Source organism: Lygodium microphyllum, chromosome 8, assembly GCF_053477565.2.
Source record: "Lygodium microphyllum isolate KBCC chromosome 8, Lygodium_microphyllum_v1.1.10, whole genome shotgun sequence".
Lineage (NCBI taxonomy): Eukaryota > Viridiplantae > Streptophyta > Polypodiopsida > Schizaeales > Lygodiaceae > Lygodium > Lygodium microphyllum.
Genome location: NC_141142.1, coordinates 3,542,259 through 3,566,588, shown reverse-complemented (window position 1 = coordinate 3,566,588; position 24,330 = coordinate 3,542,259). Strand labels below are relative to the sequence as shown.

The following is a 24,330-nucleotide window of genomic DNA, read 5'->3' as shown; positions in this document are numbered from 1 at the left end:
CTATGGGATCTTATACAGAAAAATGCAATTATCTTGTGGCTCCTTTACACTCTTCTAATATCATATTAGGTATGCCTTTTTTCCATCACTATAACCCTAACATTGATTACCACATTTATTCAATAACCTTTGAATTTCAAGAAGTGCATATCACTTTGCATGGGAACACCAACTTTGAGTTATTTCCCTTGATATCACATACTTAGGCCAAGCATGCCCTTACGAAACAAAGCAAAGCCTACATGATTTATACCACATAAGTTGTGGATCCTGAGACTACATTTCTTATCCCCATCACAAAAGCACTTTCTAGCTACCTATTAGGACTGTTTCGATGTAACTATCCACCTCAAGTGCCACCCTCTCGAGGAGAGTTAGACCACAAGATGGAACTATTTCGTGGAGTTCCTCCTCCATATAAGACACCTTATAAACATCCCACTTCATCAAAATAAAATTCAATGGCAAGTCACTAAGCTTCTAGATAAAGGCCTCGTTCAGCCTAGTTGGATCACATGTACTTCTTGTTGAGAAGAAAAACAAAACATAGCACATGTGCATCAACTATAGGGCACTTAACAAAGTCACTGTAAAAAATCAGTATCCTATACCCTGTGTGTTAATGATCTACTAGATAAATTAAATGGGGTTTAATTTTTAGTAATATTAATTTAAAGTGAGGATATCATCAAATTAGAATGGACACTATAGAGATTGTTTGAACTACTTTTTGCACACAATTTGGACACTATGAATTTGTTGTTAGAACTTTCAGCTTAACAAATGCACATGCAACTTTTGATAAGATTATGAATAACATTATTATTGATTATTAGTATTTTATCATTTTATTTTTCAATGATATTTTGGTTTTTAGCCAATCAAAAAGCCAATATAATGAATATTTTAAAACAGTTTTTGATTTGCTAAAAGATAATCATTTGTATGCTAACCTTACTAAAAGTGTATTCTTTAAAGGGGCTAAGATTTTCAATATCACTATCTTTTGGTACCATGGGTTTTTCCAAATTCATTTATCCGATCGTGATCATAGTTTTTGAAATCATTTTTGGGTTGCTTTATTCAAGAACTTATGTTTTAAAATGGACTTTACATCTGCTTTCTATCCTAAAAGTAATGGTCAGACCGAGGCTACTAGCAACATTATCTTAGATCTCCTTCAATCTTATATGATTTGTGCTACACTATTCAAGCTAATAAGAAACCTTGAGCAGTTAAATTTAATTAAATTTGATTTGGTATGGTTACACGTAGAAAAGCATTGATTAAAATCTATTGAGAGATACCCAAATATTAAATTGGCTCCCCACTATTATGGCCCATTTCACATTGTATACAAGATTAATATTATTGTTTTCCAGTTGGGTATACCTCCACACTGGCAAATTCATAACTCTTTTCACATCAATTTATTGAAAACCCTTGAGAGATACACCACCTACCATGCTTGTAGTTCACGATCCACATTTGCTAGATAAGGATACTGAGATTTTAATTCCTAAACAAATACTAGACCATGATTCTTTAATTGCTACTTACCATTTGCAATCACATCAAAAGTATGAAGGTCACAAATTCATTGAGTTAAGTTGTGACTTATAAAAATCCATGGTTGCCTTATTTTCCTATGGAGGTGTATACATATTTGCTACATTGAGGCAATCCATAAATCTTATTATTCTTCTTATTATTTGTGTAGATTTGTCGCATTGAGGCGACATTAGCATGTGATTGGCCACCCATGCATTTATTTATGGATTATTTTATTCAACCAAGGATAGTTATTGCTTAAGCTCCCTACATGTTATTAAAATTATAGGAATAATTACAAGGTAATAAGATGATGATTTAATTTATTTGAATTTTTAATGTTGTTTAAGTACCACATGATTGTAGCTTGTCATATGTAGGCCTATGAAATTGCTTGCTCATGTTTGATAGTTAAATGGCAAGGATTAATGTGAATTGTGCTTGGTGCCACAGATTATTAAATGAAGATATTGTTTTTTATACAATGATTATGGTGTGCAAGGGATGCTTATTGGATAATCTAGTATGAAATTATTTTACTATGGATGCACACTCCTTTGCATAATGGTTGTATGCACACAAGCACTCGTGATTATTTAAGGGCCAATTTATAAAAGCTTAGAATTATTAGTGTATTGATATATATCTTTCTTAGATTAGGATTAACATTTAGATCTTACCTTTAGGAAAGATAATTCACTTTGGAGAAAAGAATTGGGAAAGATGAGTCATGCATGGAAGAGAAATGTGTGACCTATTTCTAAGATACCTTTTATATTTTGAGCACCAAGAGAATAAAATTAAATAAATGTATGCATAAGGGATGTGCTCACCCATGCATGGAGGGATGATTGTACCGAATCGGCTTCTCATGCACTCTTTTCTCAACTCTATTATGTGGCAATTAGTTGTTTATGAATTTTCTTCAATTGTGTGCAAGACTATGGTGAATTCTTACAACAAGAAAAATGGAACTTGCTAAAGCCCTCAAATACTAAGAGTGTCCTATACTTTCATACATAATAGTGATTGAAGCACCTCTAATAGTAGAGCACATCACTTGGAATAACCCCACCCATATCATAAAAGCCACACTCCACAATAATAAGTCTCTAATGTGAAAAATATGACCATAAATTTCAAAGGTTGCGTCAAAGGTTAAAGCTTTCTACTAGTATATATACTAAAACCCAAACCAATATAAGACACACACACACACACACTCTCTCTCTCTCTCTCTCTCTCTCTCTCTCTCTCTCATGTGGAGAAGCTTAAATTAAATGATAGTATTTACATCAAGCCTTTTGGCCAATATAAGGAAACAATCACAAGTAAAGCCAAATGGCCACCAAAACATAGTGCACAAGTATCATGTGGGTGGCACAACAGACTGGAGCAAACAATATGCAACCAATGAGTATCTGCATCAGGGAGAACTAGGTCCATCGAAACCATGAAATAGATCTGCCACTATAGTAATCCTCAATTAGGGCCACATGACCATAGCTACTAGAGACCAAATTAAAAATGAAGGCATTATGGGTGCACCAAATGTACCAGAGAGTCATCGTTTAAAAAAATGAAAGAGGCAAGGATAATTTGATTGCAAAGTGGACAAAGAAGGCATCTTACACATGATCCAAGAATAGATGGGCATCCGTTTTTTGGAGTCACCGAGGTCTATGCACGTGAAACAAAGTTCCAAATCTATCTTGCAATAGGGCAAAAGATGAAGAGATGAATCGGGGCTACATGGCCACAAGAGATCTTATAAGCACCATAACATATCCCTAGTGGAAAGACCCCCAATAAGTAGCCTCCATATGAAAACTTCCCCTTGATAAGGAATCTTGGACTTCCATAGCTGTGTCATGTTTCTTCCCTCTACTATCTCAAATATGCCAAACTTTATTGGCTTTCTTAGTGGCCCACCATCTCTTATCCTCTATCATCTTATGGTATCAACCAATATTTTTTGAAAATCTAGTTTCACAAACACCAATCCTATCAAGGGAAAGAAGGTTGAAAAGTAGCTAATGGAGTATACCAATGAAGTTTCTCATGGAAGGTCAATCGGATCTAGCTATAGCCTTTAGGCACCCAAATGTACTAACTATGTGACAAAAAGAATAAAGATGGGGCTACCTGGGAATGCTAGCATATTGTATTGTCTACAACCCTGATCTAGCCATTTGATTGAATTTACCTTAGTATAAGTCTTTGAAAAGCCAATCTAGCAACTTTGAAGTGGCCAACACTTCCATATGTAATGAACTTGCCTCCTTTCGGAGATCAAGAGGATGCCAAATTGTAAAGCAGAGAATCTTCTACCATGAGCCAATTCAATTAGTAGGGAGAAAGGATTCCATTTCTTTTTCCACAACATAAACTAAATGGGTTGCACCAATTCCAATAGGGACATCTTGGTCTAGGGAAGCATGGGCTAAAAATAGGAGTCCATAGTAACCATGATAGATTAAGTCACTTTCAACTACACATAAAGCGGCCAGCCTTGAGATTTCCAATACATAAACTTTTCATGAACTTACGAGGACATCCAAATCAAGCAAGACTTGAGAAGCAACATCCATGCCAATGGTATATCCCAAGTACCGAGTAATTTTGCCTTTAAAAACAATGGCCCCTTGCCAGCCTAATACTTACAAATTGGTCTCCACATGAGAAATCAATATATATTATTAGCATTAATATAAAACCCTGAAGCTAAACCACATGGACTCCAAATAGCCATTGACATTCACATTAGTCTCATTAGTCTTAAGAAACATACCTACATGTGAAATACAAACTATGCATCCCCATTGTGTAGTCTTCAAGATCAATGTCACTTGTGGAGGAATAAAATCAGAAAACTTTTCCTCGAGTTCAAGCTCTAAGGGAACTAGATAGTCATTGACATGATCTTGTATCTTGATATCCAAGAAAGGGAATAAGGAATTTACAATGTAACTTATTATTGCAAGGATACCTACCACTAGCTTAAATCACCCAATAGTAGGCCTCAAAAAAGTGAAGAAAACTTAATCCACCATCACTATTTGCAAACACTTGAAGATGCATTCAATCATGTTTTTAACATACCGATGGACCAAATTATGTGAGTCTATGTACATTATATACTTATAAAGTCAAGCTTCCAAATCATCTACTAGAGATTGGCCCAAAAGTTGGGCACCACTAGAAAGAGTCACACCAATGATCTCTCCATCATCAACGAGCCTATCCAACAAAGAGAGCATCAATGAGTGACCAATGCAAACAATAAATGACTAAGAGGGCTGACAAGGCAATCTCATTTGTGAACTCCCTCTCTCCCAATTAAGCGCAATATGTAACGTAGCATCCCCATTGATTGTAACAATAATAAAAGTCATGTGAGGACCAAAACCCATGGTAAACATCAATTACCATAGGAAAGACTAGCTAATAAGACCAATATTTTTCAATATCTAGCTGGATCATAACAACCTGCTAGCTAGAGGCTTTGGCATAATCAACCCCCATTTGAACATTCAAAATAATATGCATGATGTTCCATCCCTTAATAAAACCATACTGTCATGGATAAATCAATTGCGGAACCACTTTACATAATCTGTTGGTAATGAATTTATATAAACAATCCATAACATAATTGGATCTCTAATATTTCAACATACATGGAAAAGGAACCTTGCGCAATAAATGAATAATTACAATCTTCCAATCCAAGGGCATCAAAGTGGGCCTCCAGATGTGCTAGCAAAGGCAAGTCACTAAGCTATTCCACATGGATTGGAAACAACTCATTAGGGAGGCCATCCCAAGCAAGTCTTTTCATGTGTAGGAAATGGGATAGCACATCCTCCACTTCAGCCTTTATAATATCCTACCCATTCAAGCTTAACCTGATTTCAAAACAAGTCACAAATGTATCAATGGACAAAATGAACAACATCAAAAAGAACTTCATGTGGTCGCAAAAAATATTTTAGTACTAAAGGCATATTTGAATAATATGTGCAAGGTCAATAACCATATCATCCTGATCATTCATCAAATGCACAATATTCTCTAGGATATATTTCTATCGTAGCTAAGCAAACAAATGATGAGTTTAGTAGTTATTATCATGCAAAGCATCCAAATGGGTCAATCCCTATGCAAACTTTTTTTGAATAGAAAAGGAATGTTAATAGACATGGTAACTTTGATGGCAATTATGGTGGATCTACTACTTCATTTGGTAACCCCAAAGTCCCCACATATCCCATATTTAATGCTTCAAGGCAATAAAGTGCTTCAAAGCCAATAGTCCACCATAAAATTGAGCCTAAACAAGGTGATAGTAGAACAAAAATTAATTCAACAAACAATGGCAAATTCATACCCATGGATCTTTTTAGAGAGTGCAAAGAGACCGGTCTATGCTTCAAGTGTGGTGAAAGGCATACGACTAATCATGCATCCAAGTGCAGTTACAAGAATACCAAAGCTAAGAACTATAACAAGATAGTACTTAAGGATGTTCAAGAGCTTGAACTCTGTATTTCAACCATTCAAAACATGTGAGCAAGTCATCATCCCTAGCCTATTATATAGATACCGAATGTTCAAGATAGTACTTGAGGATGTTCAAGAGCTTGGACTCTGTATTTCAACCATTCAAAACATGTGACCAAGTCATCATCCCTAGCCTATTACATAGATACCAAATGCTCCAACAAAGGTTGCAAATGTTGTAATTGAACATGAAAAGTAAATGTATATTGAATATTGTATTGTCAAGAGAAGGCACATGCATTATACCTAAGAACGAGCTATGCATTGATACCCCTAGACAGAATCTACATGTTGAATGAAGCAAGCAGTTGTTGCATGTGCCTGAAAAACTAATTAAAACACAAAGGCCCGAAATACTAATTAAAACACAAAGGCAAGAGAGCAAGGAGAGGCTTGAAGGCATGTGCCAGTCAATGGGTGATTTCCAAAACCAAGGAATAATGATTAAAAAGAACATGATGTCTCTCGGTCCACATGTCAATCACTATTGGAAGAAAGGAATGCACCAACCAATTGGTCATTTCCAAAACCAAGGGATAATGATAAAAAAGAACATAATGTCTCTCGACGCATATGTCAATCACTATTGAAAGAAAGGAATGATTGTGGCAAATGCACGTTCTATCCAACTCAAGCCAAGTATCCAAATGCTAAAGAGCCGATATGTAAATCCAAATCCATAAGAATGTAACCACAATCACGTATCTTGTTTCAATGACAAGGCTACTAATACATCTCATGTCTAACACTTATGACCATCCATAACAAAGTGAGGTGAAGTTGCCTAGTCTGTAGACTCACAAATATTAAAGTCATCCATAACAAGCCTCTAACATGCCCTAGAAAGACACTGCAAATCTTCCCAAAGCTAACGACAATCCCAAGCTGCAATAGGAGCACACACACACACACACACCAACCACAAAACCTCCCCCTAATATATCATCTCCACAACAAAGAATCTACCCTAAACATCTTGACAAACAAATGATAGCTGCAACGAAGATTGGGGCAACCAATATAACTCCAGATTTATGAGAAACCCGACCACTGAAGAACATCGTAAAATCATAGGTAGAACAAGCTAACAAGTGTTGTTTACGCTCTACGCATAGAAAACATCCCAATATTATTGGCAAAAACAATCCTCCACAACCTATATAGCTTATTGTGCTCGATGAACTCCATTTACCTTCCATAAGGCAAGCCTCATGATGAACAAAGAGGGGAAGAACTATTGAATCACCACTTTCCCTTTTGTATCCACAAATTTAGCAACCTAAAATCTCTCCATTTCACCACGGATTACATCCACAAGATTCGCCCTTTGCCACTTGCAATTGATGTGCAAATAGGGAATTGCTATTGTTGAGTATGCAATACACACCTAGAGGGCAACAACCTTCCATGAGCATCAAACCTCAAAGTAGAATCAAAAGCACCTTTATTAACTACTCCAATTGTAGGGACATGAGACATTTAAGATGTAGAGTAAAAGCCCTTACCCATGCATTGAAAAGTCTGTGCGACATTATCAAAAGCTGAATACGCAAGAATCGAATGGGATTCCTGTGAAGCATGGCATTCAACCACTGTAATCCAAGGAGCATCCTTAGACACTTGTTCCTAACAGACAAAACACAACTCACCTACAAGCCTAGCCTGAAGCGAATCTATATTTTCATATCCACATAGACCAAGAGGTACAATGGGAGAAACACATTGCTACGGAGGCACATCATGGGGTTCATACTCCTACATATCCACCTGAGAATCCAAATCACGCTACAAAACCTCAAGAGCATGATCAATTTAGAAACAAAACGGCCCAATTGGCCACATCTAAAAGAGTGTCTTGCAAAAGTCCCCCATTTCAGCTCAAAAACCGACGTGTGCAACCCTAGTGTCTCAAAACCAGTTTTACTAGCTCAAGGTTTCCCAATATCCCAAAGCATGCAAGCTCTATTTTCGTTATAAGAGGCTAAACGAGGCTCCACCAAAACCTGACCAAGAGGTATCAATACCAAAGGAGGTGTCACCAAAGGTTTAAAAAAAGGAAATTAACCACATCCATCCAAATTGGGCATACCTTCCTAAGAACATCTTGAAATTTCTCCATGGGCCTTCCTGGGACCACATGAAGGTGTCACCAAAGGTTTAAAAAAAGGAAATTAACCACATCCATCCAAATTGGGCATACCTGCCTAAGAACATCTTGAAATTTCTCCATGGGCCTTCATGGGACCGCATGAACCAATTAACTCTCTAGAAAGAGAGGGATACACTACATTATCTATGCACAAGACTCCGTGTAAAATAGGACCTCAAAGAACCCTTTCAATCCATCATAAATCTCCTCCACAAAAGGAGCCTACACATGCCCTAAACATCATTCTAATGCCTATCATCACTCAAAAGCATTGACTACAGCCATGCTCTAATACAGAGAATCAAAGGAGTCCTTCCCATAAAATAAACATAGTTGCCCTCTCATGGAAGGCAGCAATCTGCTGTAATACTATTTCTATCCCCATGACAGCTACTACATGATTACTGTCTGGAAAATTTTCACTTTTCCTTCATGCACACACGAACAGTCATTCGTGAGATTATTAGCACTTGCAAGCATATACTAAAGACTCATTTGCCTGCGAGTGAGGAGTACATGCCACCTCATGAGGCATCTCTAGAGCACCAGAAACCAAAGGATCAGACATTGCAAGGTGGTATCTAATCCTCTGGTTTCTGGTGCCCTAAAGATGCCTGGCAGGTTGCATGTGCTCATGAAAATCCTCAGCTGAAGTGTCAACATCAGAGCCCACCAATTCTTCTTCCACTTCTCAAATTTGCTGATCAAGGAAATCCACATCTATACCACAAGGTGTCTGCATCTTGCCTAGGTTAGAGTCCCAGTCTGCATTTAAGACTACAGAGACACAGTGATCTGCTCTCTCTCTTTCTGTGTCACCAAAGTCCAGGGACCTGACTGCATGTCCACCTGTGCATGTTACCTGCACAACTATACAAAAGCAGGTCTGTATTACAGTGTACCTGCTTCTTTAAGTGACTCTGTGACTAAATCTGCAGACAACTGATAGAAAGGCTACTGGACTAAGAAATTGACTGTGTGCCCATGGGCCTGGCCTATCTACAGATTGTCTGCAGGGTTGGTCAGCACGAACTATCCAAAAAAATATTTGCGTAGGACTAACTGCCTGTAGGGTGAGCACGATCATTGGCTAGGAAAATCTGGTTGCGCAGGACTGAGTTGAGGGTCATGTTGGGCTGAGCTGCTGCAAATCTCTCTCTCTCTCTCTCATATCCCCATGCAAAACCTGTGTGTGCACACGCGCATGTAGATGTGTGCCATTTGCACATCCCAAATCTGTAAATTAAAGAGCAATAATTTCAAAAATAAAAAGAATTATGCATGCACATGCATGCATCTTTGTCTAAATACTCCACGCACTTTCACCATGTGGGGTCTGCACACCTGTTTGTGGCAATGTGCTAATGGAGGACTGCGCTAATACAAGAGAACGTAGCTGCATGCCGCATTTCAACTCCCTTTCAACTCAGCTATCTAAGTGTCAGAGTGAAGTAGAGCCTGGGGAAGCACCTTCGTAAATAGATCTGCAAGATTTTCCTCGGTCTTACAGTACTCCAAATCGATGGTCTCATCCAGAAGCTTCTCCTTGTGAAGTGGTACTGGATCTCTATGTGCTTCATCCGGGCATGGAATACAGGATTTCTTGCCAAGGCCATGCAACTCTCATTGTCGCACTGTAGAATAGTAGGATGAGTCTGGGGGCAACCAAGCTCCTCCAACAATCTCCAAAGCCACACAATCTCACAAGTGGTAGAAGACGCGACTCGATACTCCGCCTCAATTGAAGATAGCGCTACTCTGCATTGCTTCTTGCCACTCCAACAGATAACACTTGCACCCAAGGTAAAACAATAACCTATAGTAGACCCCCTATGGTCCACATCGCCAGCCCAATCCGAATCACTCCAACCTGCAAGGACAAGATTGGAAGCACCTATACCTGTTGGATAGTAAATCCCTAGATCGGAGGTCCCCCTTAGAAATTGTAGTATCCTCTGGGCAGCTTGCCAATGCACCTGCTGAGGTGGACTCATGAACCCAGCCAAGAGACCTATAGCAAAACATAGATAAACCCATGTGCTGAGGAGCCAAATCAACAATCCAATCAGCTGACGGTAGAGGATAGCATCCGCTAAAGGAGAATTTGAGTGTGAAGTGGCCTTCCAGTTCAGATCCATAGGAGTAGAAATGGACCGACAATCCTCCATCTCAAGGGTCACCAACAACTCCTATACATATCTCTGGCTGAGAGATGAAAATCCCCCTCTGAGTCTGATAAATCTCATGGCGCAAGTGTGCACATAAAGCTGTGGATCGGACCTAGAGTGCCGATATCCCAACTTTTCTTGGAGAAACGAATCAATCTTCTCATTCCAAGCACACGGAGTCTGCTTTAGGCAATACAAGGCCTTCTTCAACCTTTAAACCTTCCCATCTGAGGAACCAAAGCCATGAGGCTGCTCTATATAAATCTCCTCCTCCAAATCACCGTTCAAGAAGGTCGACTTCACATCCAACTGAAAAACGGGCCATCTCCTATGACCAGCCAAGGCAAGAACAGCACAGATAGTCGCCATACGAGCAATGGGGGCAAATAGTATCATGGAAATCAATACCTCGGTGTTGAGTAAAACCTTTAGCAACAAGGTGAGCCTTGTGCTTGTTCAAAGAGCCATCACTATGGTACTTGGTCTTGAAGACCCATTTGACACCAATCACCTTCTTATGAGCGGAACGAGGCACAAGGTACCAAGTGCCATTCTACTCAATAGCCTCTAACTCGGCTTCCATCGCTTTCCGCCAATGATCAGACTGTAAAGCCTCCTTCACAGAGGTAGGCTCTCTATCCTATATAACACGGGACATCAAACAGTAGTTAGAGCAAACAAGCTCCATAGAATGTGTCTAGTGCCTCCATGACCTCCGCAGTCCATCTTGCGATTGCCACTCCTCAAGGACCCCCTCGATCCCTAAATCTCGGAGCATGTCACGGGCCCAACGAGAAGGCCGGATCTCGCCTCCTTACTCTCCATCTGCTGAAGTTTTTGGAAGGTCCACTGACAAGGGAGGAGCAATCGATGAATCCAGTAGCTGGCAACTAGGCTCCTCGTCTGAAGAAGAGTCCTCAAGAGACAAGCTCGAGAGGAATGGTCGCTGCGGCCCAGCTATCACCAGGATCTCCAAGAACAAGGTGGTCCTCACCCCCCTCTAGGGCTAGAACCTCCATGAACCGAACATCACGGCTCGTGTAGACATCCCGTTTAACGGGATCATACAATCGATAGCCTTGAAACTGCGAGCTATAGCCCACAAACACCTGTCTTTTGGAAGCCGCTTCAAATTTGTCACGCTATGTCTTCGGGATGTGAACATAGGCATCACACCCAAAGACCTTGAAATAAAAAACATCTAGCTTTGACCCAAAGTACGCCTCATAAGGAGTCATACCAACAACAGTGGAAGTGGGGAAACGATTAAGGATGTGGATTATAGTAGCCACAACCTCAACCCATAGACATTGAGGTGTCTGACGATGCTCCATCATAGTACGAGCCATCTCGATCACACTGCGATTCTTCCGCTCCAAGATGACATTCTCCTGAGCGGTATTTGTATTGGCAAACTCCTAGTAAATACCACGATCTGCACAAAAGCGAGCAAACTCATTAGAAACAAATTCTCTACTCTTATCCGATCGCAAGGTCTTCACCTTCTGTCCCGATCAGTTCTCCTCAAAGAGCAACCAATCCTTAAAGTGGGAGAAAGCCTCTGACTTCAACTTCAAGAAATAGGCCCCTGTCATCCTAATGTAATCATCCACAATTAGCATGAAATACAAGCTCCCTCTAAGGGACTCCATCCTCATCGGTCCACAAAGATCAGTAGAAACAAGCTCCAAGGGTGTTGAAGACCGTCTTGAAGCCTTGTTGGGAACAACATCACGAGTCTGCTTCCCACAGATGCAAGATACACAAGGTTGCTAGCTCACCACAATATCCGACAAACCCTGAACAAGCTGGTCCTTAGACGCCTTCCGAAGGTAATCATAATTGAGGTGGCCAAACCGAGTATGCCAAAGCTTAAACTGAGTTTGAGAGATAAGACGAAGAAAAGTTAAGGCAGAAAAAGACTGCAACTTATGTTGAGAAACCCTTCACTCTTCACCCACAGTTTGCGTTTTTGCGTTTAGGGTTTGCAGCCCTAAAAAGGAGCACCATCCTAGACCGACTGTGCCTATTTATAGGCCACTCTCTCATTCATTCCTTACAACTAATTCATTCAGTCCATCACCTCTTCTCTCCAGTCTCTCTACTACCCTCACACCCCTTCAAGAGGACATTGCGGTTCGTGGTTCATGATTCGTGGTGATCACATTCACTCCATGATTCAGAACTTCATCATTCCTGTCTCAGCCTCAAAAGACATCTTCATCTATAGTGCCTACACAGAACACAAAAGCAACCCCCTTTGATTGTGAACACAAGGCCTGCTAGGAATATGGTTTGCTCGTCTCGAACAACCTTAACCTGCTGGAGGCAATGAAAAGATCAAATCTACACTTGAAAGCCAAAAACTCAGCCTTCCTCCTCTTGGAACAGCAACAAATAGCAATAACTTCACCAACTTTGATCCTTTTCTGCATAGCCACGCTCGCTTCAGCCTTGTTCCGATGTGCAACCCTCCCGCTCGCCCTTGAAAGCTGGAAATGCAGCCTTATGTTGCGCTGAAATCTCCTCTTCAGATGGGTTCTTCACTCAGTTAGTCCATCTTCATTGCTCTGATACCATGTCAGAGTGCAGTAGTGCGGAAGCGTGGGACCAAGATTGAGAGAGTAGGGTGAAACACGGAGAGAGAGAGAGAGAGAGAGAGAGAGAGAGAGAGACAGAAGAACATGAAGATCTATTGTATAAAGTATGCTGAATACAAAGGAATGCAGATATGTATACGGGCATAGTCCATATGTCTACCTATCTCGACCTCGACAATGTCTCCCTGCTGGACACCTCAAAGTCTACTGCAATCTGCCCAATCTCTGCCCTAAAATCTGTAACTGCAAGAATGAGAGTGTGCTGGTGGCAAGCTATTTATAGCCTAATTAAAATGCCAAGAAATAATCAGGTTGGCTGCACTTAATGCAGCCGACTGTGCAGAAAAACTGGCCGACTATACAGCAGTTTGACTGGACTGCCATGTGGCAGTCCGACTGCATCCTGCATGTCTGCTGCTGCCATGGCATTGCTGATGTGGCAAACCTGCTCCGTACACCGAAATTCTCTCAAATAACTGCCCGGCTGAAAACTGCATATGTAACCACCCTAATTGAGAAAAATGCATGTCCAAGGGATGACAATCTCTAACACTAAGACGTAAGACTCCCAATCCGAATGCACAACTCTTCAGAAGACAAAAGAACCCAAGAGAGGCAGAAAAATAGAAATTTGGCTCCAAAAGCCTAAGCTTAAACCAGCACTTCAAATCCATGAGGTCACCTAGCTGTCTTATCCCGGACAGCTCTTCACTTTGTCTTGATCTACCTCCAAGAGTCTTCACTTTGATCAAGCCTCGAATGCCTCCGATTCTACACACACTCCAACACATGGCTAGACTTGCTCTTTGCTACTCCTTGCAACTCCACAAAAACAGAAGAAAAAGATTATGTGATTGCTGACCCTCTCCAAGATGATTGTTACAATGTCCCAAATATTTGCACCTACAGCCTTATTTTATCTTATTTGTTCAACTGCACAGCTGACACAACATTTAGCCTAACACTCCATCATCCATCGCTTTTTTTCAATTAATTAAAACAGCCAGGTTGATGTTTTAGTGGTGTCCCACATCATTGACAATTTTAAAGCTATGCCTTAGGAAAACATCATTCCCTTTTTGCTGTCGACCTACTCCCACAATCAACAAGACACAATACCGCTGCCATGATCTGCTGCACACCATCTTCAAGTCATGCCATGACCTATCTATCTCCCCTTTCACACACAAGCCCCACCTCTCATACAATCCTTCCGCCACATCATCTGCCTCGCACCTATCCCATTGCCTGTCTGGTGTATGGCACCCATATGTGTGGGCAATGCCCATGTGTGTTACATAAGATTTGAGACATGATTATGAGGCTATTCTCCACATTGTCAAAACATCCAATATTAACCAGATAGAGACAGCACAAGCATCATGCACCTATTACAAGGCCAACTGGACTGATTTTTGAAAAAGGAGTATGAATTTTCAATTCAGGCATGCCCACACATTGGAAAGTTGAAAGGTAGTAAAAGCTATAGTTTCTCAAGAACATTTCATAGCTCTATATACATGTTGACCATTATAGGACTGTGTTTGATCTTTATATCAAGCATCTCAAGAGCAGTTTGTGCACCGTTTTCAGAAGAGAGTAACAAAGCTTCACATCCACTAGAGGAAACTTCAGGGCCACAAAAAGATGAAGACTAACCTTACGAATGCAATTAGTATCCAACAAGAGAGAATAATCATGGACCAGAAGGGAAAGATGTTGAATCACAAGCGTAGGAGGTTCAAAAGGTGTCATTCAAACTATTCCATCGTGGGGAGAGGGTATCCTGTCATCGCAAGGTAGAGGAAGGGAGGGACCATGCACGACGTACGCAAAGACAATCCCGATGAGAGGAGGTGCCATGTCGTGGCGAGGGGTTCCCTACCACGATGTCTATGTGGAGAGACAAGATTGCTTTTGAAAGTGACCTCACAATTGCCCAACACAAAATCATCTGGTACACATTGCCTTTGCACCATCAGATCCAGCACAGCAAATGAGGGCCCATTTCTTCGGCACCAACACCTCTTTCCATGGAAACCCGGATAAGTGGCATCATAGGCCACCAATGACCAAAGTAAAAGACTTGCAGCAATGACCACAACCACTGTCCTACATTTCTGTCAACAGGTCCCATGCTTCAATTTACAATACCATAGAGCAAGCTGAGGAGGATGTGGAGAGCTTAATAAAAGAATTAGCAATAGTAGAACCACCTCTCCAATATACCTTTGGACACCACACTATAAAAGCGCAGACCAAAGAGGATCTGATACTCTAGAATATAGTTCCATGCCAATATGTTTTCTTTTATTCCTTTAGCAAGCTCATGCACCTCCTCTAGCTTGCCTGGATGGCACAGCACATTTATTATTGTGCTATTAGTAACAATATCTAGTTTGTGAGCCTTCTCCACCACCCATGGAATCGTTTCCACCCTTCAGTTTCCAGGGCTCCCTTAGAAAAGCTCTTTATAATGCTATCACGAGATGCAAATGATCATTATGAGGTTGTTTTAAAGACATCAGCTGCGGCCCCAAATTGTGCTTGACAAAGTCTAAGCACTGTATATCCATACATCCAAAGCACATCCTAGTGAATTCATCTCCCCCTAATAGTCGATATGTTTCTTAATATCACCCATTTTGCAAAAGTAGTTCACTGATATGTTGAACATGTTTTACATCTAGTGCACAACCATTCTCCTGTATCAAAGTTACAGCTTAAAGAGCCTCTAGTATCCTACCCACATGTAAAGGCTGTGTATGGCTGGTTATGCAATGGCATGTGGTATGACATTCCTTGATTTCATACCAAACATAAGCTTATCAACTTCCTCAAACCTCATTTCTATCCTCTTCTGGTTGAATAGATGAGTTGGATCCAACTCATTTTCATTATCTTCATCTCCACTTTTATTGTCATCTTCTTTAGCCACTGTCTTTGTAGGGGCTCTATAGGTAAAAAAACATGCTTTCTATTGTATCTTCTACTTCTGCTTCTATATCTTCTTTTACTTCTGTCTCTAGATTTGCTATGGCCATATAACAAGGAGAATAGTACATCCATGCTTCTATCTCGCTTTTGGACATAATTTTTGAGTTCAATTTTAGTTCAAGCATTAGATATTCACCCATTGACAAGGACTTTGCTTCTTTTGGGAGCTAGCTTATAGTGTCCACTATAGGGAGTGTGCCTCAATTCGCAATATGCTTTCAACAAAATACTGCAAGTGGGAACATCCAACTCTTAGCCATGCAGAAGAGCCTCACTGACAAGCCATAGAGCCTTCCAAGCACAAAGGTGGACCAACAGGGTGCTACATTATCAGGACTAAACCCTGCCTCAGTCATTTCACAGAATAACTGTATAACATCATCCATGCTTCCAAACTTGCCAAGTCCATCCAATAGGACAGAATAAGCAATTAAATCATGTACGCATCCTGTAGACCTCAAACCTTAGAAAATCTCCACTTTTTTTATATACTTGCCTAATGGTATAAGCATGATGAGAGACGACTCATGCCTCAAACTTTTCATGTAGCAAAATGTCTCTTCTACTTCCTTCAGCATTACTTAAGTGTCCAAAGACTCTTAGAAGTATTATCTAATTTGGCATTCCCAGCAATACCCACAGCTGTAATGTCAATAAGGCATCAAGAGATGCCACGTATGTCATGGCCATGCTGAGGATGTAAATAAGGTATATGATCTGATTGTGTCACAGTAGCCCTGCTGCTGGCCCGCCAACCAAAAAAACCAGTAGCAACAGGCAATGATCCTAGCAGCTTGAGTACCCAACAGACAAGGGTAAGGATTCAAGTTTAGTGCAAAAAAAAAAAATTGAAAGATGCATCCAGTAATGATGACTCACAAGATGAATGCTAGTAGGATCTTAACTGAACGGTTGATACTTAGAGATACATTATCACTTGAAAGCTCACCAGTGGAAACATGCCCATGCAATCCCTTCTCCCACCATTCCTTGTCCAAAAATGTGGCCATCTTCCTGCACTGATTGGGAATGATGACTATCACTATCCTCAGCCCCTGGTCCGATTGGTGTAGGTGGAATTCCTCCCAAGCTTGCATGCGAAATTACCCATGTTTGTGCATCCAACGCATGTATGGCTTGCAGCTTCCATCATAAGGAACCCCCAGGCTTGTGACTGGCCCATAATGCTTAAAGCCATGCTCCTGCACTGCTCACAGAGTGCACACTTCCTGATGATGGTGAGGCTTTGTCCCCACTTTGGCCGGATTCCTGTCTGCTGTTCTGCTGGAAGTTATTGACATGCAAGTCCTACTGATACTGCAAAGAAATGAAAGCAGAATGTACACTCATGATGTTATGGAGAAGAATGCAAATTGCAATATAAGCCAGCTGAATGCATTAAGCACATTTAAAGCCCCATTGACCTTTGCTACCTGCCTGCAGTTCGAGACTTATGATGGTAAGGCATCTCTCTATATTGTCAAAGCATCCACATTGACTCGATAGACAGAGTTGAAGCATTCAAGCATCATCCACATATTACACACCCTGCAGGGCAGCTGAAATCTGAAATTGATCTTTGAAAAAGTATGATGCAATTTCCTTTCAGCCGTGACCACATGATGTAGAAAGTTGAAAGGCAGCAGAGGCTACAGCTTCTCAAGGACATTTTGTAGCTTTGTATATACATCAACCATTACAGGAGGACTGTGTTTGACCTTTACAGCCACTATCTCACGAGCTGTTTGTGTACAATCTGCTTTTGAAAGTGACTTGGCAATTGCCCGATAAAAATAGTCATCTGGTATACAGTGCCTTTGAACCATCAGATCCAGCATTTCAAATGCTTCAACAACATTGCCAGCTGCGCAGATGCTACTAATGAATGAAGTGAAAGATTTGCAGCAGTAATCACAACCACTGTCCCACATTTCTGTCAAGAGATCCCAGGCTTCTTCAAGTCTCTTTGCCTTACAAAAGCTTACTATCAAGGTATTATAAATAATATGATTCCACGCCAACCCTTTTTCCTTCATTTTTTTAGCAAGCTCAAGTGCCTCCTCCAGCCTGCCTGAATTGCAAAGCCCATTTATTAATGTGCTGATAGTAACAATATCTAGTTTGCAAGCCTTCTCCACAGCCTGTAGAATTGTTTTAGGCCCTTCAGCCTCAGGAGCTCCCTTAGAGAAACTCTCTAGAACACTATCACACGATGCAAATGACGGTTTTGAGATTTTTTCAAAGAGATCAGCTGCTGCCCCAAACCTACCTGCTTGACAAAGAGCAGAGAGCAGGGCATTGTAAATCCATACATCCGGCGCACATCCTAGTGAATTCATCTCCTCAAGAAGTTGGATACATTTGTCAATATCACCCATTTTACAAAAGTAGTTCACCAATATGGTGAACGTGCTTACATCTGGTGCACAACCATTCTCCTGCATAAAACTCACGACTTTGAGAGCCTCAAATATCTTGCCCGCGCTGCAAAGGCTATGTATGATTGTATTATATGTAATGACATTTGGTGCACAATTGCTTGATTTCATACTGCGCATAAGCTTATCAGCTTCATCAAACTTACCTGCCTTGCAATATGCGTTCAACAAAATATTGCAAGAGGGGACATCCAACTCCAAACCGTGCCGAAAAGCCTCATTAACAAGCCACAGAGCCTCCGTTAGTTTACCCACATCACAGAGGCGCGACAAAAGGGTCGAGAAGGCTACAATATCAGGACTAAACCCTGCTTCAGTCATTTCACAGAATAACTGTATAGCATCATCTACCCTTCCAACCTTCCCAAGTCCATCCATTAGGACAGAATAAGCAATTAAATCGGGTGGACATCCTGCAGCCTTCATATCTTGGAAGATCTCCTCTGCTTTTTTGATATACCTGGCTTTCACAAAACAATTAAGAAGAATAGTATAAGCATGGCGAGACGGCTCATGCTGCAAACTTTTCATGTAGCAAAATGTCTCTTCTGCTTCCTTTAGCATACTCAAGCGACCATAGACTCTAATGAGAGTGTTATATATTTTGGCATTCCCAGCAATACCTGCAGTTGTCATGTCTATAAGGCATTGCGAGATGCCACGTATGTCATGGGCCATGCCAAGGATGTCAATAAAGCAGGTATATGATCCAACTGTGTGACTAAAGCCCCGCTGCTGGCCTGCCCAACCAAAAAAACCAGTAGCAGCAGGTACTGCCGTTGATCCCAGCCCCCCTAGACGCTTGAGTACCCCAGAGACAAGGTAAGGCTTCAAGTTTGGTGCAAAAGGACTGAGAGATGCATCCAATTGCAATGGGTCAGGAGATGAATGCCGAAGCAAGATCTCGGTAATATGGTTGATCTTGTGAGATAGACTATCTCTTGAAAGATCACCAATGTGAGCATGCCCATGGAATCGTTCTCCCAGTTGTAATCCACAAAGATGGCCATCTTCCTGCACTGGCAGGGAATGATGACCATGGCTACATTGATCACCGATGTAGGCATGCCTGTGGAATCGTTCACCCACTGGTAGTCCACTAAGGTGACCATCTTCCTGCACTGGTTGGAAATGGCGACTACGGCTACCTTGAGCAGCCATGTAAGCATGCCCATGGAATCGTTCTCCCACTGGCCGTCGATGAAGGTAATCATCTTCCTGCACTGATTGGGAATGGTGACTGTGGCTGACTTTACCACCGATGTAGGCATGCCCATCCAATCGTTCTCCCGCTGGTCGTCCACAAAAGTGACCATCTTCCTGCACTGGTTGAGAATGATGACTGTGGCTATCTTGATCACCAAAGTAGGCATGCCCATGGAATTTTTCTCCTAGTGGTCGTTCACAAAGATGACCATCTTCCTGCACTGGTTGGGAATGATGACTGTGGCTACTTTGATCACCAAGGTAGCCACGCCCATAGAATTGTTCTCCCAGTGGTTGTCCACAGTCCTCTTGCGTCCGTTGGGGATGGCTACCTTGATCACCAATGTAGGCATGCCCGTGGTGTTGTTCTCCTAGCAGTCGTCCATGAAAGTGACCATCTTCCTGCACTGGTTGGGAATGATGACTATGGCTACCTTGATCACCGAAGTAGGCATGCCTGTGGAATCGTTCTCCCAGAGATTGTCCACGAAGGTGGGCATCTTCCTGCACTGGCTGGGAATGATGACTATGGCTACCTTCATTGCTCAGCGGTCTGGCTGGTGTACAGGGACCGTCCCTCTCAAACCTGCGCCTGCCATTGCCACCTGCTTCTGTGCATCCAATGCGTGCATGGCCTTCCGCTTGCTTGAAGCTTCCATCATCAGGACTATCCCGGCTTGTGTGACGGCCCCGCAAATGCTTAAGAAAGGTGTGCTGATGAGCTGGTGAGAGAAAGTCCACTGCCTGAGGATGGTGAGGCTTCGGTCCCCGTTTGGCCTGATTCCTGTCTGCTGGTATCGTGCGAGGGGAAGGGATGCTGCAGCTTTTCCTGCTGGCAAAAGAAGAGAAGAGCCGCTTGTGGTAGCAACTTACCATTGCGAAGAAGACAAGGTAGCCGACATTTCCCTGTCATGTGTTCCCTTCTTTGTAGGTAGTAGTAACTGTGAAAACCGCTCTCTCGCTCTCTCTCTCACCTTCGTCTCCATTCTCCCCGATGCGCAATTGGAATGTGCATAACGAGCCCTTCTTTGATTAACTCGATATGTGCTAATCCACCTTAGGCCAGTTACACACACGGGTGGGCCGAAAGGCTACGTGTCGCAATATAACTGGATCTGTATTTTATGCTTGACAGTCACTTCTAGGCAAGGGATCTCTCCTACCCAAAATAATGTCTTCACCCATGACACAAGAATACAAGAGTTTTCACCCTAAATTTGAGTTTCCTACTTGGCAAGGGTTGAATCTCCCCATCAATCAACTTCAAGAATGTCTTAATATCCAATGTGCAAAATCATCTTTCTTGTTAAGAGCTCACGTGCCTAGTGTGTAATGAAAGTACTGGTCAATTTTAAGGGCGGGTGTGAGCACCCACCCAACGTATAACCATCCTTCCAAGTTATATCTTTTTTGGCTACCCATAATCAAGTTGCAAGGCCATAAAGTCTAAGATAAGATCCAAACACCTAAATATTCACAAGGGAGGAGGGGAAGGGGGAGGATCTCTCCCCCAAATGTTTAGTCAAAAGAGCATGGCTTGATTCTTTCCATGCCCTTAATTCATCTACAGTCACAGGGATACTCAACTCTGGCTCATTTTCTTCACTTGAAACGAACTCATAAATGCTCTTTCCAATTAGGAAGTCCGTCACACTGAACTTTCATGAAGGATAGTTGTTCTTGTCCAGCTTCTCAATGATGGGATTTTCACTATTCTCTGCTATTATCACAAAAATTATACAAAATAACAAGCAAGTCTTCTACAACCTCCTTTCACAACAAGTGCAGAGCCATACACCAAGCAACCATTTTCATTGATTGCTTAATAGTACATGTAATTTGCAACCTATTTGTAGATAAAACTTATGTTTCTTCCTAGAAAACATCTCAAAAATTACAATTTTGAAATCTGCAACCTATGCATCCACTTTGGTTGATACAACCGAAAGTGAGTGCACCCTAAAACTATTATTCATAACCTTGCGGCTCTTAAACGGGAAAAGAAACAACTTCAGATACCCAAAAAAGCATTAGAAAAGTGGTGTGCAGATCTGGTGATGTATGCATGCATAGTGAATGCCAAAAGGTCCCCAAGAACAAAGAACTCTATAAAATCTTCATTAAAGCAAAAAGAGAGTTTGCACGACATGAGACAAAAAGACCAATTGGATGCAATCTCCCCCAATGCCTTATGTAAGCGCTTCATAAGGCATGTATTTATAGATTTATTTATCTCCAAGCTCAATAATAGCCCACTTTACAAATAGCATGCTTTTGGCTTTTGTATTTGCTTTTGTGTAATTATAAAGTAAAGCGTTTGGACATCCAAAAGTTGTGGCTAGAAAGAATGGTCGATTAAAATCAGGTAGTTGCAAGATAGGTGCATGTATTAAAGCATGTTTTAACAAATCAAAAGACTTTTATCGGTTGTCAAACCAATGATACACAACACCTTTCTTTAACAATTTTGTCAAAGTCAATGCAAGCAATGAAAAATTTCTCATAAATTTTCTATAAAAGCTGGCAAGACGTAAGAAAGAACGTAACTCATGCACATTTTTAGGGATTGACTAATTCAAAATTGCATCTATCTTTTTAGGATCAACATGAATACCATCAAAAGAAACAATGTGACCTAAATATTCAATTTGGGTTTGGAAAAATTCACTCTTATCAGGGTTAGCATACAATTGATTCTCTTTCAACAATTTAAAAACCAAAGATAGATGTTCACAATGCTCATTCTCATTCTTACTAAAAGCTAATATATTAGCAAAGAAAACAATCACACAATTCTGATACTTCAAAAATATATGATTCATCATATGACAGAATGTAGCTGGTGCATTGGTCAATCTGAAAGGCATAATACGAAATTCATAATGACCAAGCTAAGTTCTAAATGTAGTCTTGAAAATGTCAGGTGTATTCAATCGTAATTGATGATATCCAAATTTGATATATATCTTACTAAAAACAATGGCCCCTTGTAGTTTATCCATGAGGTCGTCTACCCTAGGGATTGGATATATATTCTTAACAGTGATTTTGTTTAAGACGCGATAGTCAATGCACATCCTATAAGTATTATTTTTCTTCTTAACTAATAGGACAAGTGCACCAAAAGAACTATTGGGCCTAATAAGTTCTCGGTTCAACGGTTCTTCAGCTTGTGCTTAGATTTCTTTTTGTTCAGTTTGATTGTGTCTATAAGGTGCTTTACATGGTGGTTGAGAACCTAGGATTAAATCTATTTTATGGTTTTCACGACATGTAGGTGGTAAACCAGGTAGTAAATCAGTAGAGCAAAACAATCTTTAAATTGTGAAAGAAATTGGGCATGCCTAGGATGCATCTGATTTTTCTTAGCTTCAATTTCATTCACCCATACTAAATATGATTTATAACTACCTTTTCTCAATGCGCGTTTAGCCTGTGTATGACTAAGTAGTGAAAAATTATCAAATGTGTGGAATCCATGTAATGTGATTTGGTTCCCTTTAAAATAAATTTTCATGGAATTTGTAGAATAATCTATGTCAGGGTTATATTTGTGATGCCAAGGCATTCCTAAAATAATATCACTAGCTTGCAAAGGCACAACCAAGAAATTTCTGCTCTCGATATAATCACCAATTTTAATCTCTAAATTATAAACTTCTTGTATAACATTGTATTTAGTGCCTAAGAATGCAACCTTTAGGCGATAATGAGTTGAAATAGTAGGTAAATTCAATTCTTTTACCAGCTTTGCGAAAATAAAGTCATGTGTGCTTCCATCATCATGTAAAACAATCTTTTCTTGACCATGCACAAAATATTTCATTGTTAATAATGAATGAGGATTTGGCATACCTGGTAAAGTATCTGAAGCATCGTTGATGTCATCGTCATCTTTATTGAAGTGTGGTATATCTTCACGGTCCTCGTCATCAGTTGCTCCCAAGTGATTAATTTGAACAGCTTATTTCTTGGATTAACAGTTCACTGCTAAGTTTCCAAGTTGATGATACTTGTAGCAAACCATAGGTTTTCCTTTGGAGACATTATTGGTAAGGGCTAGAATTTTGGGTATATTGGGATTTGGCTGGAGAGAAGGCTTAGGGTCTGAATTAGCAGTTGATGGTAAAGTAGAAGGTCGAGTCCAAGGTTTATGGAGAGAAGAATGAACAAAGTGATTTTGATAGAATCTTTGAAAGTTAGAATTGAATTGCTTTGTACCAAAGTTACCATTAATAAAAATTTATTGCAGTCACTTTTCTCGTCCACGAATGTTATCCTCTGCATCATGCGCTAAAGAAATCACATCCTCCAAAGTCTTTGGCTTGAACATATTCATTTTCACATAGAAGTGACCAAGCAAACTGGGCATATACTTGTGTTTGTGGATCGCTTTAGAAACGTCTTCAAGCATTCAAAGTTGAAGTAAGGCACTCAAGAAATGCTCAGTGTATCGTGGGATGGATTCATGATCTCTTTGTTGCAAGAGATCCCACTGTTTGATAGCTCTTTCATGGAATTGAAGTGGAATGAAATTCTACAAAATTTTCTTTTGAAAGGCTTCCCAAGTAGAGAAACAATCAACACTCTTGCGGACAACAGTCCACTATAATGATGCTCTGTCTGCTAGATGGTTAGTGACGCATTTAAGTTTATAT

The 24,330-nt window shown here is 40.7% G+C and overlaps 1 protein-coding gene across 7 annotated transcripts; it reads right to left on the bottom strand.

Annotated features, from left to right (window-relative positions):
• Window positions 1-5,130: 5,130 nt before the first annotated feature.
• Window positions 5,131-20,679, bottom strand: LOC148031911 (uncharacterized). 7 transcript variants are annotated; one of them, XM_087682498.1, is made up of 3 exons: window positions 16,978-20,679; window positions 7,307-7,501; window positions 5,131-5,459 (listed from the first exon to the last, which is right to left on the bottom strand). In XM_087682498.1, the coding sequence occupies exon 1, from the start codon at window positions 20,546-20,548 to the stop codon at window positions 17,678-17,680; it is 2,871 nt and encodes a 956-aa protein (XP_087538624.1). In that variant the 5' UTR covers window positions 20,549-20,679; the 3' UTR covers window positions 5,131-5,459; window positions 7,307-7,501; window positions 16,978-17,677. The 7 variants fall into 7 exon arrangements, with proteins under 7 accessions (XP_087538624.1, XP_087538622.1, XP_087538620.1 ...); XM_087682496.1 differs by lacking the exon at window positions 7,307-7,501 and having other exon boundaries at window positions 5,133-5,459; window positions 16,908-20,679; XM_087682494.1 differs by lacking the exon at window positions 7,307-7,501 and having other exon boundaries at window positions 5,133-5,459.
• Window positions 20,680-24,330: the final 3,651 nt, after the last annotated feature.

Excerpts from the sequence above, each read along its gene's own strand:
- LOC148031911 (XM_087682498.1), bottom strand. The coding sequence starts at position 20,548 with ATGGTAAGTTGCTACCACAAGCGGCTCTTCTCTTCTTTTGCCAGCAGG.